The sequence below is a fragment of the Macadamia integrifolia genome, chromosome 14 (assembly GCF_013358625.1).
Source record: "Macadamia integrifolia cultivar HAES 741 chromosome 14, SCU_Mint_v3, whole genome shotgun sequence".
Taxonomy (NCBI): domain Eukaryota; kingdom Viridiplantae; phylum Streptophyta; class Magnoliopsida; order Proteales; family Proteaceae; genus Macadamia; species Macadamia integrifolia.
This window is the reverse complement of record NC_056570.1, coordinates 28,029,634-28,045,964: the sequence shown is the minus strand read 5'-3', so window position 1 is coordinate 28,045,964 and position 16,331 is coordinate 28,029,634. Positions and strand designations below refer to the sequence as shown.

General features: G+C 38.2%; 2 protein-coding genes across 2 annotated transcripts; both read left to right on the top strand.

Annotated features, from left to right (window-relative positions):
• The first annotated feature begins 724 nt into the window (after positions 1-724).
• LOC122060509 (AP2-like ethylene-responsive transcription factor TOE3) lies at positions 725-4,432 on the top strand. Its single transcript, XM_042623612.1, has 9 exons — positions 725-1,924; positions 2,047-2,072; positions 2,209-2,239; positions 2,405-2,492; positions 2,768-2,913; positions 2,996-3,040; positions 3,124-3,215; positions 3,299-3,612; positions 3,695-4,432. The coding sequence occupies exons 1-9, from the start codon at positions 1,380-1,382 to the stop codon at positions 3,965-3,967; spliced, it is 1,560 nt and encodes a 519-aa protein (XP_042479546.1). The 5' UTR covers positions 725-1,379; the 3' UTR covers positions 3,968-4,432.
• A 9,332-nt stretch (positions 4,433-13,764) lies between these two features.
• LOC122060791 lies at positions 13,765-14,446 on the top strand. The gene is made up of 2 exons (XM_042623892.1): positions 13,765-13,978; positions 14,091-14,446. The coding sequence occupies exons 1-2, from the start codon at positions 13,765-13,767 to the stop codon at positions 14,444-14,446; spliced, it is 570 nt and encodes a 189-aa protein (XP_042479826.1).
• The last annotated feature ends 1,885 nt before the right edge of the window (positions 14,447-16,331 follow it).

Here is a 16,331-nt window from a genome sequence, read left to right as displayed (position 1 = left end):
GATGGGATGAGTTGGGGCAAATAAATAGGGGAAGTGGGGCCAACTGACTCTTATGTTGATGAGACTGGGATGGGAAATGCAACGTGGCAATATTCCGTACCCTTGGATTAGACTTTTCCGGAAATACCTTCCTTTTTTTCCATTATTCTTATTTTCCTTTCCTGATAGCCCCCAATGCCGTTCTCTGTCCTCTCTTACCTCTCCCTCCTATTCCCCTCATCTGATCCTCACTCCAGATGTTTTTCTACTTTTCTTCCCAAAATACCCCTTGTTCCCTCCTACTTTGTTATCTTCAAGAAGGATTAAAAAATAACAGACCCAAAATTAGATAAGAAAATGGAAAAAATTAACAGAAAAAGAGTAAAAGATTGATCTTGAGCATGAGCAAACTTGCAGAGAAAGAGAGAGAGAGAGAGGAATAGTATTCCAGAAATTGTAAGTTTTAACTGGGTAATTGGCCTTTCTGGCCCCTCTTCTCTCTCACATTTCCATTTCTATTTCCATTTCCATTTCTATTTCTCTTTCTATTTCTGTGATGTTTCTTTCTTCAACAATTTCTATTAGTGGCCTTGTGGGTAATTTAGAGAGAGATAGATTTTGGGATGCTTTTTCGATTTGGCTAACGTGGGAAAGATGTATAGGAAAGAGGTTTTTTTTTTTTTTTTTCCTCTCTCCTACACTTCCATTTTTCGCTTAAATCTTTTCACGACAGGAGGGAGACACAGAGACTAACCAGTAAAGTCTCAAAGAGAGGGAGAGAGTAATAAGTAAAGACCCCTTCTAAAGCAAAAGGGTTAATGGAGAAGAGAGAGAAAGTATCTGTATATGAATGATTGAGAGAGAGAGAGAGAGAGAGAGAGAGAGAGAGAGAGGCGTTAAGGGCCGGTGCTTTTTGCTAAGCTTTCTCAGCCCTGGCCTCGTCTATGCTGTATTCGGCACTTGGAGTTTGGGTGGATTCAAGTTCTGGGGGACATCTCGTCTACAGCCTATTGCCTTTTGGAAACCACACCTTCCTCTTCTTATAGTCTTAGGTTCTTGTTTCTCTGAAGATTATTATATGTATTCTGTATACACCTGATCCAGAGATATAAGAACTGTGAGGGGAAAGAAAAAAAAGAAGTCTTGTGCCACTATTTATATAAACCCAGATGTGATACATATAGATTAGATAGATATACGCATATATATGAAGAGTGGAAGAACAGATGATGGGATTTGCTGACAGGAACCCAAATTCCGGTTTCGATGGGGAGAGATGACCAGTGAAGCTAGACTGTCATTTGTAGATACGAGGAAAGATCGGAGAAATCCGGATCTTCGATCTTCTGCAGACCAACAACGGAGGAGGAGAAAGAGGTAAACACTAATTAAGAAACGGTATGTGGGATCTCAACGACTCACCTGATCGGAGGAGAGACGAGGAGTCGGAGGGCGGCTTCTCTGTAGACGGAAACGATGAGAAGGGGAAAGGAGTTGGATCCGTTTCCAATGACAATTCGAGTTCTTCTGCTTTGGTTATCGAAGATGGATCGGAGGAAGAAGAGGAAGAGGATGGCGACGATGGTGATGAAGGAACGCGTGGGAAGAAGAACAGTAAGATCTTTGGTTTCCCTGTGATGACCCATAACGACAACAACAACAACAACTATGCTTCAGAGAGTGACCAGGTCGTGACTCGGCAATTTTTTCCTACGGAGGAACCGGAAATGGGGACGACCCAGGGTGCTGCTTCCTCTCCTTTCCCAAGGGCTCACTGGGTTGGCGTTAAATTCTGCCAATCTGAACCCCGCGCCCCAACTGCTAGGGCCGCCGCCGAGGTTTCGCCGCCAATGAAGAAGAGTCGCCGAGGGCCCAGGTCTCGAAGCTCTCAGTATCGTGGTGTCACCTTTTACAGGAGGACCGGCCGTTGGGAGTCTCACATATGGTTTTTCTTCTTTTCTTCTCCTCCCCCCTTTCCCCATGCCGTCTTAAATCCAAATCACTATTTTATTTTGGTTTTTCTTCTATATAAGTTTTCATTTAGCTCCCTTTGTTGTTGAATTGCAGGGACTGTGGAAAGCAAGTTTATCTGGGTATGTGGTTAATAGAACAACCATTTTGAGAAATTGAGTTCTTGGGTTCTTTCCTTTTAATTTTTGTTACTAGAAAGAATTAAAACTTTTTCCATTGGATACTGATACTGGTATGGGGCCTTCTTCTTGGTTATAGGTGGATTCGACACTGCACATGCAGCTGCCCGGTAAGCTTATGCACCTCTGCTCCTTTTCTGTCTTCCTCCTTAGTATCTTAATGCTTCCTGCTCTTTCTTTGGTTATCCTTTGTCTACTCCTTTGGGTTTTGGTGTTGTCCCTTCTAAAAATGAGTTCATCCGATTGACTTTAAAAAAAAAAAAAAATTGTTTCAGTGCCTATGACAGAGCAGCTATCAAGTTTCGGGGAGTTGAAGCAGATATAAATTTCAGTATTGAAGATTATGAGGAAGATATGAAACAGGTATGTCTTTGTTTCCATTAGAGAGAGAGAGAGAGAGAGAGAGAGGGCACTAAACTTCTCCAGTTTGAACTTTGATCACTTTATCTTTTATTTTTGTAATGCTACTTTATTAATTAAATATTCCTTCTGGCCCCCCACTTCAACTAAACTCAACCTCAGTGGTTCCTTATTAGAAACTTAAAGAAGGGTTTAGGAAAAGCTTCAATCTTGATATGGGTTTCTTGCCATTGAAATCGAGATAGGGTTGTTGATGTTGTAATGTGGTATGTGATCAGATGAAAAATTTAACAAAAGAGGAATTCGTACATGTTCTCCGCCGCCAAAGCACCGGGTTTCCGAGAGGAAGTTCCAAATTCAGAGGCGTTACCTTGCACAAATGTGGAAGATGGGAAGCTCGCATGGGCCAGTTCTTGGGCAAAAAGTAATTGAAAATCAGATTAATTTCTAGAATTATATTGAAAATTCTCAATTTTAATTCTCTCTCTAATCTCCATTAATGGCAGGTATGTGTACCTGGGCTTGTTCGACACCGAGGTTGAAGCAGCCAGGTAATTTTTTGATTCTATCATATAAACCCAGAGACCAGAGTTCTTTCTTTTTTTCTTTTACTTAACACTTTAACCATTAACAGGGCTTACGATAAAGCTGCCATAAAATGCAATGGGAAGGAAGCTGTGACTAACTTCGATTCCAGCATTTACGAAAACGAGCTCGATTTGGCTGGTATCTCCTGTAGTAGCGCAAAATTGGTCCTTTGGTATATCCCAATTTGAGTTTGTTATAAAATTGTGGAAATTGAAATGTAGAAAATGATGCCGGGCACAATCTGGATTTGAGCTTGGGCAGTTCTACTTCAGCCTCTAAAAGGGGAGCTCGTGAATCCGGGGATGACAATCGATCAAGCGCTACCATGGACTATCAATCCTCTTCTTCGCCGATGCCATTTGAACCAGACTGGGTAACTGGCAATGGGGGTTTCAGGCACACCCATTTCATCCAATCTCCGGTTATCTCCTCATTCAAGCCTAATGAGTTGCAGAGATATGGGTCATTGAGCAGAAGCGGGGAAGCTTCAGCGGTTCACATCCTGCAACACCATTACCATCCTCCAAATTATCAAGTGGGTTCCTTGATTTTTGATTGTTCGATGGGTTGTTCACATGTTTTTCTCTAATTTTATTGATGAGTCTTGTTCTCTGCAGTTTGGTGGTGGTGGAGCTGGAGGGCTGTCTCTAGCTACAGGAGGAGACACACAGCAATGGCAATCGGGTTGGAACAACAGAGGGGGCAGTAGTAGCAGTAGTAGTAATATAAATGGTCGCTGGGCAGCTTCAACTGCTGCTGCTGCTGCTGGATCACCCCATCTGTTCGCGACCCCTGCTGCAGCATCATCAGGATTCCCATCATCCCCGATAATAAAACCCCCAAACTGGCTGCACAAGAATGACTTCCACTCTCTCATGAGACCTAACTGACACCCATCCCTTTTTCCTATCAAGTCTTTCTGCATCGCCATCTCTCTCTTGATAGAATCCTTCAGTTGAGAGTTAAGCCACACATCTGTTGGTCGGCAAAGGCACTACCAACTCCATGTTTTTCAGCAGTGATTGATAAAAGAAAGGAAAAGAACCTCCGCAGAGGGCCCAAAACCCAGGCCACAAAAGAAGATTGAAATGTGCAGTAGCCAATTGCTAATACATCTGCAGCAGCTCTTCTGGTTTTTTTTTTTTTTTTGGGAGGTTGGGTCATTGGTCAAACAAAAAAACTAGCAATGAAGAAATTTCTGACACGTTTGCTGATCTAATCTGATTTTATTTGATACCAAATCTTCTCAGTACTCAAGAGAGTAGACCCCTCACGTTTTTTCCTTTTCCTAATTGTAATGTCTATATTTATACTTACGTTCAGCATTATTATATTGATATTGATGAATTAGGCTATATTTACTGCTGTTGATTGGTCATTTTGCAGACTCTGTTCAGTGTTTCATTGACACCAAGAAAGTTCTTTCTTTTGTACTCTTCTATTTCCACTAATATATATAAATGGGAATATAAGGATAAGATTCTGTGAATTACAATGCTTATTTCTAGTCCTTGGGCCTGTAATCTTCTCCTCCTTAAGGACCTTGAAACTGATAGTTCCTTTCACTGATGCTCTGCCCATCAATAGAGTATTTAATGATGGGATTAAATTCCATCATTAATTTTCATATATAAATATATATAATATATATATATATATATAGAGAGAGAGAGAGAGAGAGAGAGAGAGAGAGAGAGAGAGAGATTGGATTCTTGGGAATATGGTTCTTAGGGGAGGGGTGAGATGTCTGTATCAATAGTGTCCTTAAAATCAGTTCACGGAAATTGCAGTCAGAGCCGCTATTATGACGAGAGCGACTGAACGTGAGCAGCTTCGCATTTGCAATTTCGTAGGAGATATAGAGTTATGATTCTTCCACCCACCAGGCCACCTCTCTCTTTCTCTCTCTCTCCCTCTGAAAAGAAAGGAGGACTAATGAAAAGAGTTTGGGAAAAACCTCAAAGATGTTCTTTACCTGCCTATGTTATGGTGATGATAGATTTAATAAACGCTTATGGTTGTGGTTACAAGGAAATGGCAACAGACAGATTGCCTTCACGCCTCCCCATCAGATAAAGCTAATTACTTGATTATATCAACTGCCTCTTAATGAGTCTAGTTGAATGTCACCTGTCCATTGACAAAATATTTGGAACCTTAATCCTATTGCCCTCGTATTTTGTCATGTTGCGAGTGACTTTTTTTGTAAAAAAAAGAAAAAGAAGTTGTGACTTCCGAGTCAAAAGAGTAATCATTTTTTAATCCTCACTTTATATCTTAAAAGTTAAAACTGGTAAATATGAAGGGAATAATTGTGAAATAAGATTTTTTTTAAGCTAGTATTATTGTGAGGGGGTGAATTATTAGTCCCAAAATTTCTTCCTAAATTACCTCATCAATCAAGTTGTACTACCATCATTGACATTAGAGCAGACGTACCGCTGGTTTAGACAATCTTAATTTTACTGGCTACAGAATGTATGCACTCCCATATTTAATCTAGAGAAGGTCAAGCATGGTAGGAAGGCACACCCCTAGTTAGTTTATTCGCGTTTAAAATGGCGTCCCTTTTTTTGTCGTTTTAAATGTCGTTTGCCGAATTTTTCACAGAAAGTCGGTAAAAAACGGGAACGGGGCTATTTGAAGTTTTTTTGCCGTTTTAAACGTCGTACCGTTTTTTTGACAGTAAAAAAATGGATTTTAAAAAATATAAACGTTTAAAACGGGACTATTTATTTTGATTGTTATCTAGGTATTTAGAGAATTATTATGCCAATTTATGTCTATATATTGCCCTTTTTTTGACACCGTATTATTTAAATATAAACGTTTAAAACACGTATCGTCCGTTTTTTATTTTTTCCCGTTTTTACCGTATTTGACCGTATTTTTGACCGTCCCGTTCACGTTTTGATCCGTTTAAAACATACCCATACCGAACAATGTTTTTTTGCCGTTCCCGTTTTAACTAACAGAGGGCACACCCCGAAACTTATATGCTAACAGAAGTAAAAATCACATCATCATGATTTTACATGGTTCTTTAGTGTGCTTATATCCATGGAAAAAATTATTTTTTGGGTTTCGGATTTATTCAATATTCACCAAGTTTCAACTGCTCCTATATTTAAAGGTTTCTACCACTTTTGTCCTTGACAATACAAAGAAGGGATTACAATCTCCGACACCCACAATCACAATTGTAGTTCAATTACTTTACTTGACAATTTCACAAACACCTTGGAAGCACCTACTCCAAGGTTTCCTTACAAGAAGCAATTTTAATATGAAAATTAAACCCTCACTACAATTCATTATATAGCTATGAATTCAACATATTATACTATGCAATCGGTGGTTACAAAAAGGTTATGATTCAACCACTTGGATGAAATTCCACACAACACCATCATAAATACCTCCAAGTAAGTTACCACAATGCTCATCAACTTTCTTGGGAAGCTCCCAATGATCCAAAGTACTAGACTCACTTTTGTGGAAATTTTTTGAAATCTGTGGATTTCTTCATGTAAAAGCAATAGTTCCACCCAATTTCTCTCGTTCTTATAGCACTTTGAGTGAGCAAAAACAGAGTTCAAATGGCCAAGTTATAGCCAAAAATACGATATAGGAACAAAATAAACAATTCTGAAATTGTTTAAGGTCATTTAGGACTTCTACTCTCGTTCTTGAGCTAGCGGCTCACTTTTGAGCCGTTAGATTCACTGTGTAAAAGCGAATTCACTTTCGATCATTAGATCTTGTCATAACATCTGATAATGCCACGGTTTCAATGAAGAAATGTGTTTGGTAACCTTTTTGTTTCAGAAATAACATTTCGTGTCAAAATGAGGATTTTCCATTTGTGTTAAAATTCGTTTTTTTTTTTTTTTTCTAAAAATGGTGATTGGTAAATATGTTTCAGAAACAGTTTCACCGAGATAGGGATGAAAGGAGACTAGTTATCAACATTGTTGAGGAAGAGCAGGGATCGAGTGAGAGTTCTTCACGAACTCTTCACCACTCCAGTTCTTTATAGTTTCAAGGAGAGAGAAGATTTTGACTTTTTAGATTTTCAAGGAGATAGAGAAAGTTTTGGCCTTGAGGAAATTATTGGAGACATATGGTTAAAAGAAGAAGAAGAAGAAGAAGAAGAAGAAGAAGAAGAAGAGGAGGAGGAGGAGGAAAAAGAACCGTGGATACCAAATGGAAGATTCTGTTTTCTTGTTCCCATAAAACAAAAAAACGTCAGAAACATTTTTTTGAATAACTACCAAACGCAACCTAAAAGGAATTTCGGGCATACAAAAAGTCATCCCATGCTACACTTGATCATCCAAGGAAATAATACATCACCATGCACCATAACTCCCTATTCCTAGCCAATAGCCAACTGTGCGCATGAATCACTTGCGCATAGATCGCGTGCTCCATTGCCGATGCCCATATTGGAATCTAGCGCAAGGGATTTCCATCTACCAGACGGTATTGGAATATACACTTTAGGCCCCTGCACTTCAAAAAGACATGCCCTATAACCTTGTACTATAGACTATGGGCGAGTGGTAGCAGGATGCACGCATTGAAATCTTATTTTCACTTTCTTTTAATATTAATCGTTCATTTATTATTAGATTAATCTCAATCATCTATTAGTTTTTTATATTATAACTGATTCCTAATTTTTAGGGTAGAGAGATGACGGACGTGGTTACTTAACTTGTCTAATATTTTTTTATATAAATAAATAAATAAAAAATAAAAATCCAATATAAGTGGACTCCTCCTTTGATTATGTTAGGAAATCTCAATTCTCTCTCTCTCTCTCTCTCTCTCTCTCTCCTTTCTTCTTCTTCAATGCCATTCCTTCTTTCTATAGCCGCCATCATCATCATCTCTCTATCTCTCTCAAAATAGGATGAGATAAGAAAAAAATCAACATAACTATTTTCAGGCACTGAGCATATGAGAGACTTGGCCACATATATCCAAATACCATGTTTACATATTAATCATCAGGGAAGGGATTTGGGTAGTAAAGCTTGCATGTATAGCAAATGACAAATTTGAATTTATAAAGTAAACAAAACTGTTCAATAGCTAGGATTTTATTATTACTTCTTGGGTAAATATTATTAACCTATGAGAATTTACCATGGATGCAAATCTTCAGTGAAATTGGTAAACAAAACTTCAACTAGATTGGAGAGCGGTGAAAAAGGAAGAAGAAAGAAGGAACAACCTTGAAGAAGAAGCAAGGAGAGAGAGAGAGAGAGAGAGAGAGATTTCTAAGAGGAATCAAAGGAGAAGTCCGCTTATATTAGGATCTTTATTATTTATTTATTTAAATATTAATAATATTTAACAGAGTTGTAAACAGTTACAACTCTGTTAGCAGGATTAACATATTTAACATGTGTCAATCATATTACTTACGTGAACATTCATCGGGTTCCAAACATTCCGCATTCCTATTTTTCTGCACATACCGCAACCATTTTGCCATAGACTATTTAAACCATTGTAATACTATGGGACACAGAGTTTTTTTTTTTTTTTTTTTTTTTTTTTTTTTTTTTCTTTTTCTTTTAAAGCAAAAACATGTCTCCTTATTTATAGGGATTGGAATTTCTTGTGATGGATGTGGAAGAGTTAAACCTTAAAGAGTGGAGTGTGGAAATATAGGTAACGCAGAGCGGCGAAGAAGAGGGGGGTTTCTCCATTGTATGGAATGGGTGATATGAGGTACTTATTCCTTTGTTGGTTGTGCTTCATTGGTAGTTTCAAGAGTTTACAATGGTAGGTGGGGGGGGGGATCAGATGGGTGCTATAGATACCTTGAGGGGCGGTTTTTTGCGAGCTCGCAAATATAATTGATTTGTAAGGATACTGATACTCATTTTTTATGTTCTTTTATTACTAGGTTTCAATGAGGAAGCCCCATAAATCTCTCATAAAAAACCTCCCTAGATTGTCTTTGTTTTTTCTAATGATAGAAGAGCAAGAAAGATATTAGATTAAGAACTAAAGGTACAACCGTCCCAATTTTGTATATACAACCTAACTTTAGTTTCCATTGTTTGAGATGCCAATTTAGCCAGCAAAAGAACCATGGCGAGGTAGGTTTAAAACAAAAAGTTTAGTGCTACCAGTGCTTATATACATCTAAGAACAAAGGGGCCACACTCAAAGGCCAAGCAATGGATGATAGGTCAAAAGTTAGTTTGTTCAAAAAATTGGAATTACTCAATACTTCTGTTACTTCCCATTTCCATTGTAAGGCGTCGTTGAGCCCTGATGGTAATGCCCTCGCGCATCTTTCATAAATGTCTCGTCATTATGTAGTCAGTCATTAGTAATGGATACTTACCATCGGAGAGAAAACATGCCGCCCAACTTGTTAGTTTGAGAGTCGCTACAATAACACAAACCATTATGGGATGATTAAAGATGGGGGGTCCACCTCAAAAGGCCTGAATCAGGAACCGCTGCCGACTCAATGAATTGATTCGGTTGGGTATGTTGATGGACCCACCAAGATGCATGTTTGATGATTAAGTATGGATTAAGTTTGCTAACAGAAAATGTGATCTTATTTCTATAAAAACTAGATGAAATAGAAAAAAATAATAAAAGTAGAAAAGAAAAGATTGAGATCCTTCATTCCTTCCCTGTAAGAGCCAAGGTATTAAAGAAATACATAATTAAAGTCTGAAAGGAAGAAGCAGAGAGAGAGGCGGTCTGTAACCCCAAGGGGCTTGCTGCCCAAATTCACTTGGTGATCTCACAAGAAAGGAAAAGATGCCATGTGGTTTCATGATGATTCCTACATAAGACACAAGATGTGTCCATAGATAACCACTGTCCAAGCACATCCTTAGTCGGAAGACCATCGTGCATAAGTTACCAAAAGGAAAACTTAAATTTGGGATGAATGTGGAGTTTCCACAAGTATCGCCATAAGTGTGAGCAAGGAGAAGAGCAAGAACACCTGTTTGATATTCCAGTCAAATTAGTAGGTGTAATATTACTCAAAAACTTAGTTGTTAACATGGTGGTAAGAATACCAGATTTGGACAACTGGCATCACCAATGATCCGATTGATTTGAAATAAGAATGGATATAATATAATTAGATATATTCAAGTGAATATTAGATAGTAGTAAACCAGAATTCCAATTATGTCCCAACAAAAAATCCGAAACCTTGGACCCCTCAAGACCAGGTGAAGGGCCAATAGTGGTGGAACCCAAAGTGGTTCTCAAACCTGGGATCCTAGGGTCCCATCAGAAGTCAGTGTTACCTCTTTAGATTGTTTGTCAATGGAGTTTGGGAGAGTGAGGTGCCCATTTCTGAAGCATTGTTACCGGTCCTTAGTATTGGAATCAATGCTTAAACTATTAAACTATAAACGTTAACCATAAATCATTAATCCCAACTCTAAACTATAAATCTATATCTACAAGTTTAAGGGATTGATGAACTCTAATTGTATCTTCTTCCCTACAAGGTATCTTGGTGTAGACATCTGTTAGGGTTTTTACATTTTATCGATTTTTGGTTTTCAAGCATTTTCTGGTTTTTGGTGCTTTCTCTATCTCCGTTAGTGTCTCTTCTATTTGCACAACCTCCTTAAGTAGCAACCATATCTACCAGCTCATTTGCTTCTACTAGCGGAGTAACCACAACTCTTCCTTCATGTCCTTCTTGGTCTATCAAGCATGATCGCACAAACTACCTTATGTGGTCACGCTTGGTCTGTTGTTTTCTGGTTTTCATTGTTGGCAACCTTGGCCACATGACAGCGATAACATGTCAATTTGGGTGACATGAACGAAAGTGATGCAATGACAACATTTGATCTCTTCGATGAGATTGTAGTGTTACATGAAGTGTCTGAAGTGGTTTGAGTCATCCATGATAGGTGGTGCAGAATTCCTGGTCAAAACTGATAAATTTGACATATTTATACTCGGGGGCATTTTCGATAGTGAAAATGATTTCTTTGAAAGAAGGTTATTCCATGTAAAAATGCGAGTGTAATTTATTCTTTTCAATGCGCCTGATTTCATCCCGTTTTGATATTGTATGAAGAAGTTATGATATCCAAAGGTAAATTGGTTTATTTTTCATTCGGGGGAAGTTCGACATTGAAAATGACTTTTCTGGAAGACGGATCCTCATCTAACTTTAGGAGAAAATCTCTTCTTCTCAACGCACCTAGTTTCATCCCGTTTCGATTCTGTATGAGGAAGTTACGATATCCACAATGTTCAAGTGCAATTTGGTCTTTTTCATGGCTGCGTCTGATGATCAGTTCTTTTGGAAAGTTGTAAAATGTCAAGTCGTGGTCATTTCTATTTTCTTTTTTCCTTAGTCTGAAGTCTTATGAAGAATTTATGGCCTTTTCCATGAGATCGGTTTGAAAATTTCAAACTAGAATTGGTTATTTGCTCTCGGTGTAGGAGGGGGAGTTTTGGCATTTATTTTACGAAGTGAGGTGTTTTTGTGAAACTTCTTGAAGAATCAGGCTATTGGGTTTTTAGCATGGAAGTTTGAAGCTAGAGTGACCTATTATAATTAAAGAAGTATGGAGGATCCTAGATCAAAGCGTATGGCTAAACTAAGTGGCCTTTGTGCCAATCTAAAGAAGAGCGTAAATGTGCGATGATAAGTGATGTCGAAGATTACTGCGTGAAGCCTTTGGCTGGTTTGATATATCTTGCGTGATATATTGGCACTGTGGCATATCTCTAAAGATCTGGTGTTTCGCGCACACATGGTATATATCTCTGATGATTCTGATCTCTAAGATCCCATGGTTTGAGATCTTGTAGGGGCCAATCCAATGGCTAATGTTCATCTCAACTTTTTCAATGAGCCAGCTGAAAGTCTCCCGTAATTTGAGCTCCGCTAGCTGATGGGGTTGCGACAATGGCCTGACGGCTGACGTCAGCGACTAACACTATGTCAGTCGAGATTCCCATATTACAACTAATAGTTAATGACCATTTTGTGCATCCAACGGTCTAGATTAATGATTCCATTTCGACAGATCCTTCGGCCTGGATTGTGTCGCTGTACCCTATGCCGCTAGCTTACCTCAAGCCACCCCCAAAAGATTCCATTTGGTCTATTCTGGTTAGTCCAACTTTGGAAGGTTATAACTTTTGATTCCTACGCCAAATTGGTCCATTCAAGTTATAACTTTTCAATAATTTCGTCCTCTACCTAATAGAGGCTGAGAAGAGGTTTTTGGTTGGAGGATGTCTATTGTTTTGAAGAGAGAAGCTCACTTGTGTATGTAAGAATTTGAATGTAATGAGTTGTGTTTATGGGATTTTGTCTCCTCCATTAAAGCCCTCTTGAGAGGTTGTTGAGCTATTGTAATTGTGCATTGATTCCACATCATGAGAAGTAAGAAAAGAAGAGGGGAACAATCTAGGGTTTCTTTAGTGCATTAAAAAGCTAGAAAACAAAGGAAATGCCTTTGCGAGCATCAAAATTTTCAGTGAACACTTGAAGAAAAAAGTTCCTATTGAGAGGTGATGTTGGAGATTCCAATGATTAGTGGAGATTCCCAAATCATCACAGAAAATTGGTTGTGAGATTCTCTAAACTTATATTTGATTTATATATGTTGTCTGTTATATTGAATGCATGCTAGTTGTAGTGGATTGATGTATATATGTTAAGAAGAGCTTGACTATAAATTAATTGTGTATAAGCCCCATTTTTTTGTGTATTTTTGCACTGGGTGCTTAGTGGGTGCTAAAATTTGTATTGACACTACATGTGCATCTCAGCCGTAGGTTGGGAAATTGGGTGTGGGTGCTCTCAACTGTATCTGCAGTTAAAGAAGTGTATTGAGTAGGTACGAAGCCTTTACATGCACTACTCCGGGGATGTAGCCATCTTGTTGAACCTCGTAAAATCCCTATATTGTGGGTGTGGTGTTTGTTTGTACTGTATATTATCTGAAGTGCATGAAATTTGGAATGGTAGCCATACTTGGAAGTGCTTATGAGAGACTGAGTGTGTATACGACTATGTGCGAATAGGGACAAGTATTGCAGCATTTGCCAAGTCAACGTTTAAGACAATTCAGGGATCCAAAATAGACTCACTAATTCACCCCCTCTTAGTGACTGCTAGGTTACAACAATTGGTGTAAGAGCCGATACTCAACAATAGTTTAACCAACAACTGAGTGATCCAATGACAGTATGGCAGGTGAAAGTTCTTTAGGGCATGCTCCAAGGTTTGATGTATCAGACTTTGTTTTTGGAAGAGAATGATGCAATCTTATCTAGGATCTCTAGGTTATCATGTATAGGCTTCAATTCCGAACAACTACAAAGAACATGAGACAAATCTGATTGACAATGAAGTTAAGAAGGCCTATGGTTACAACCCGAAAGCAGTGAATGCAATTTTCTCAACATTGGATAAAAGTGTTATGACAAAGGTAATGGACTGTGACCTACCAAGGATATCTAGAATAAGCTCAAAAGCATCTATGAGGGAGATGACAGTATTAGAAAAGTCCAGCTGCAAAGTGTGCTAATTCAAGAAAGAGAGAACATTGACAATTACATTATCAGGGTAAATAAAGTGGTCAACTCCATTAGAAGATTGAGATTCAATCTAGAGGATTCAATAGTATATCAGAAAATCATAAGATCCATGTTTCACAAGTATGATTCCAAAGTGTCTGCTATAGAAGATGCAAAAGAACTAGCCAAACTTACTTTTGATCAAGTGCATGACACTTTCACTGCTTTTGAAATGAGATGGAGAAAGGGAAAGTCTAGTGACAAGAAAGCTGGCTTCAAGGCAATGAAGAATTTAAAAATTAAAGAGAAGAAGAAGCAACTTGTAGGAAATGACCCTGATGAGAGTGAAGTTGAGGCTACAACTCACTTTACCAAAAAACTGAAGAAGGGAACAGGAAAGTACAAGGAGAAGTTTCCTTTCAAGTGCTTCAACTGTGGAAGGGTTATATTTTACAGCCAAATGTCCTAATAAGGGACAAATAGAAAGTGATGAAGATGAAAGTGATAAGAAGAGAAATTTCAATGGGAATAAGAAGGGCAAGGACAAAAAGAAAAAACTGATTTTTATGAGATGCAGTGACACAACTGATGAAGAATCTAAAGATGATGAGGCTATGCTCATAGTTTCAATAGATGTGGAAGAAAACAAGGTGGATTCATCTAGCATAGAAGAATCTTCAGAAGAAGAAGAAGAAGATGAAAATCACATCAAGAGGCTGAACATAGAGCTGCTATTAAATAGCTCAGAAGAAAAAGGAAAAAGTTCAAAAGGTCATCTAAGACCTCAAGGAACAAGAACCATTAGTGCTTGAGTTGAGAGAGCAAGCAAGTACGTCAAGGATGACTTTGGATGACTTTGGGCATCAACTTTCACAGAAGACCATTGACTGCAACGCACTTGAATTGGAGAAAGAGGCTTTGAATGCTCAGCTAGAGGAGCAAGTTGAGATTCTTGTACAATTTGATGGTTATGAAGATGAGATAGCTTTATTGAAGGCTAAGGAAGCATACTTAGGAGACATCTCTATTTTTCCCCTGGAGGATCTTTAGAATTACCACTATTTAGCTTTTAATTCGCCTCTGACATCTCATCTCAATCATCATTTCTCAGGACTCTTCGGAGTAAGTTCCTTGGCTTGGACCGGGCATTTAGTTCATGTCGCTATTCCCGGCTCCAGGGGAGAGTACGTTCGATGGAATAATTTCTTAGATGTATTAACCAACCCCAAGGTTAGGCCTGATTTTACAGGTCAAAGAATCTTTTTACCCAACCCCGATTCTGGTAGTAATAATTTATTTGGACCTCCCAAGAAGATGAAAGCATCTAACTCGTCTCGGGGATTTCATCCACAAACGCAAAGTTTATGGCTGATCGATATTGTACATCATCATTTAGCTATTGCATTGATTTTTCTCGTTGCTGGAGGGAGAAGTTTATAGAATCGCTATTGATAGAGAAGACTTAGAAGATGAATAAGTTAAAGATGACTCATTTCTAAAAGAGGATCCTAGTAGTAAGAAATTAAATGACATCATCAGTGCTTAAAGACTAGCTCACATCAAATATGGGCTTGAATTTGTTGGTGAATCTTCTAAAAATGCTAAGACAAATGGTAAGGGGACATTGTAGAATCCTATTAAAGTTAGTGACAAGAATGGTTACGGAGAGAAGGATCATGTTACTAACGCTGAAAATGTTAAGAGAGTTGTGCAAAAATAGAGAATGCAAACTAGTCAAGTCAGAAGAAGTAATCTCTCTCTATTTCATAAGACTAACTATGCTAGACAACCACAAATGGCATAACCAAGTAGGAAAGCAGAGAACTATGATTACGGTCAAAGTCCTCAATAGAGACCTAAAGGATATGACAACTATAGAGCTCCTTACAGATCATGGAATGGAATTTATGAGGCAGAGGCACACTTTTTAAGGTTATTGTGACAAGTGCAACACATTTGGGCATAAGATTTCAGATTGTAAATTCAACACTAGTCCAAGGAGTTTTGTGGACAAAAATCCTTTTGTACCCATTAAGGAGGAAACAATTGAATATTACAGATGCAACAACCTTGGGCATATAGCAAGAAATTGTAGAACTATTTCCCACACAAAGACAACAGATCGAGGCAATTAAAAAGTTTTCAGAAACTCTAAAGCTGATGAGGTGAAGAAACAATTTCTAAGATAAAATAGAGCATAAAAGTATCAATCTATCAAGAAAATCTGGGTTCATGACAAATGAAGCTGCATTTATTGTTTAGAGAGCATTTAAAGCTCAAAGAGTCTCTACTCTATGGATACTTAACCATGGTAGCTCAAGCCACATGATAGGAGAGAATAGAGATTTGAATAACTACAAGACTTTGAAAGTGGATCTGTGAAATTTTGGCAATAGCAATGGTACTAAAATTACAAGAAAGACGTCCATAAGTCTAAATCATGGAAGGTGAAATCTTATGAGGTCTTGTATATAGAAGGGATTAAACACAATATTCTTAGTATCAGTAGAATCTGTGACAAAGGGGAGATAACCTTCAACAGTAAAGGGTGTAAGATAAGGAGATCAAATAATGAAAAGGTGGTAGTTACTAGACAGAGAAATTCAGGAAACTTGTACACCTTAAAAGAGATAGAGAAGGATTCCTGCAAGGTCAGCATAAAATGAAGAGATATGGCTATGGCATAGAAGACTTGGG

Coding starts and splice junctions, on each gene's coding strand:
- LOC122060509 (XM_042623612.1), top strand. CDS start 1,380: ATGTGGGATCTCAACGACTCACCTGATCGGAGGAGAGACGAGGAGTCG. Junction 2,240..2,404: donor ACTGCACATGCAGCTGCCCG/GTAAGCTTATGC, acceptor AAATTGTTTCAG/TGCCTATGACAGAGCAGCTA. Junction 3,216..3,298: donor AAACGAGCTCGATTTGGCTG/GTATCTCCTGTA, acceptor ATTGAAATGTAG/AAAATGATGCCGGGCACAAT.
- LOC122060791 (XM_042623892.1), top strand. CDS start 13,765: ATGTTTCACAAGTATGATTCCAAAGTGTCTGCTATAGAAGATGCAAAA. Junction 13,979..14,090: donor AGGAAATGACCCTGATGAGA/GTGAAGTTGAGG, acceptor TATATTTTACAG/CCAAATGTCCTAATAAGGGA.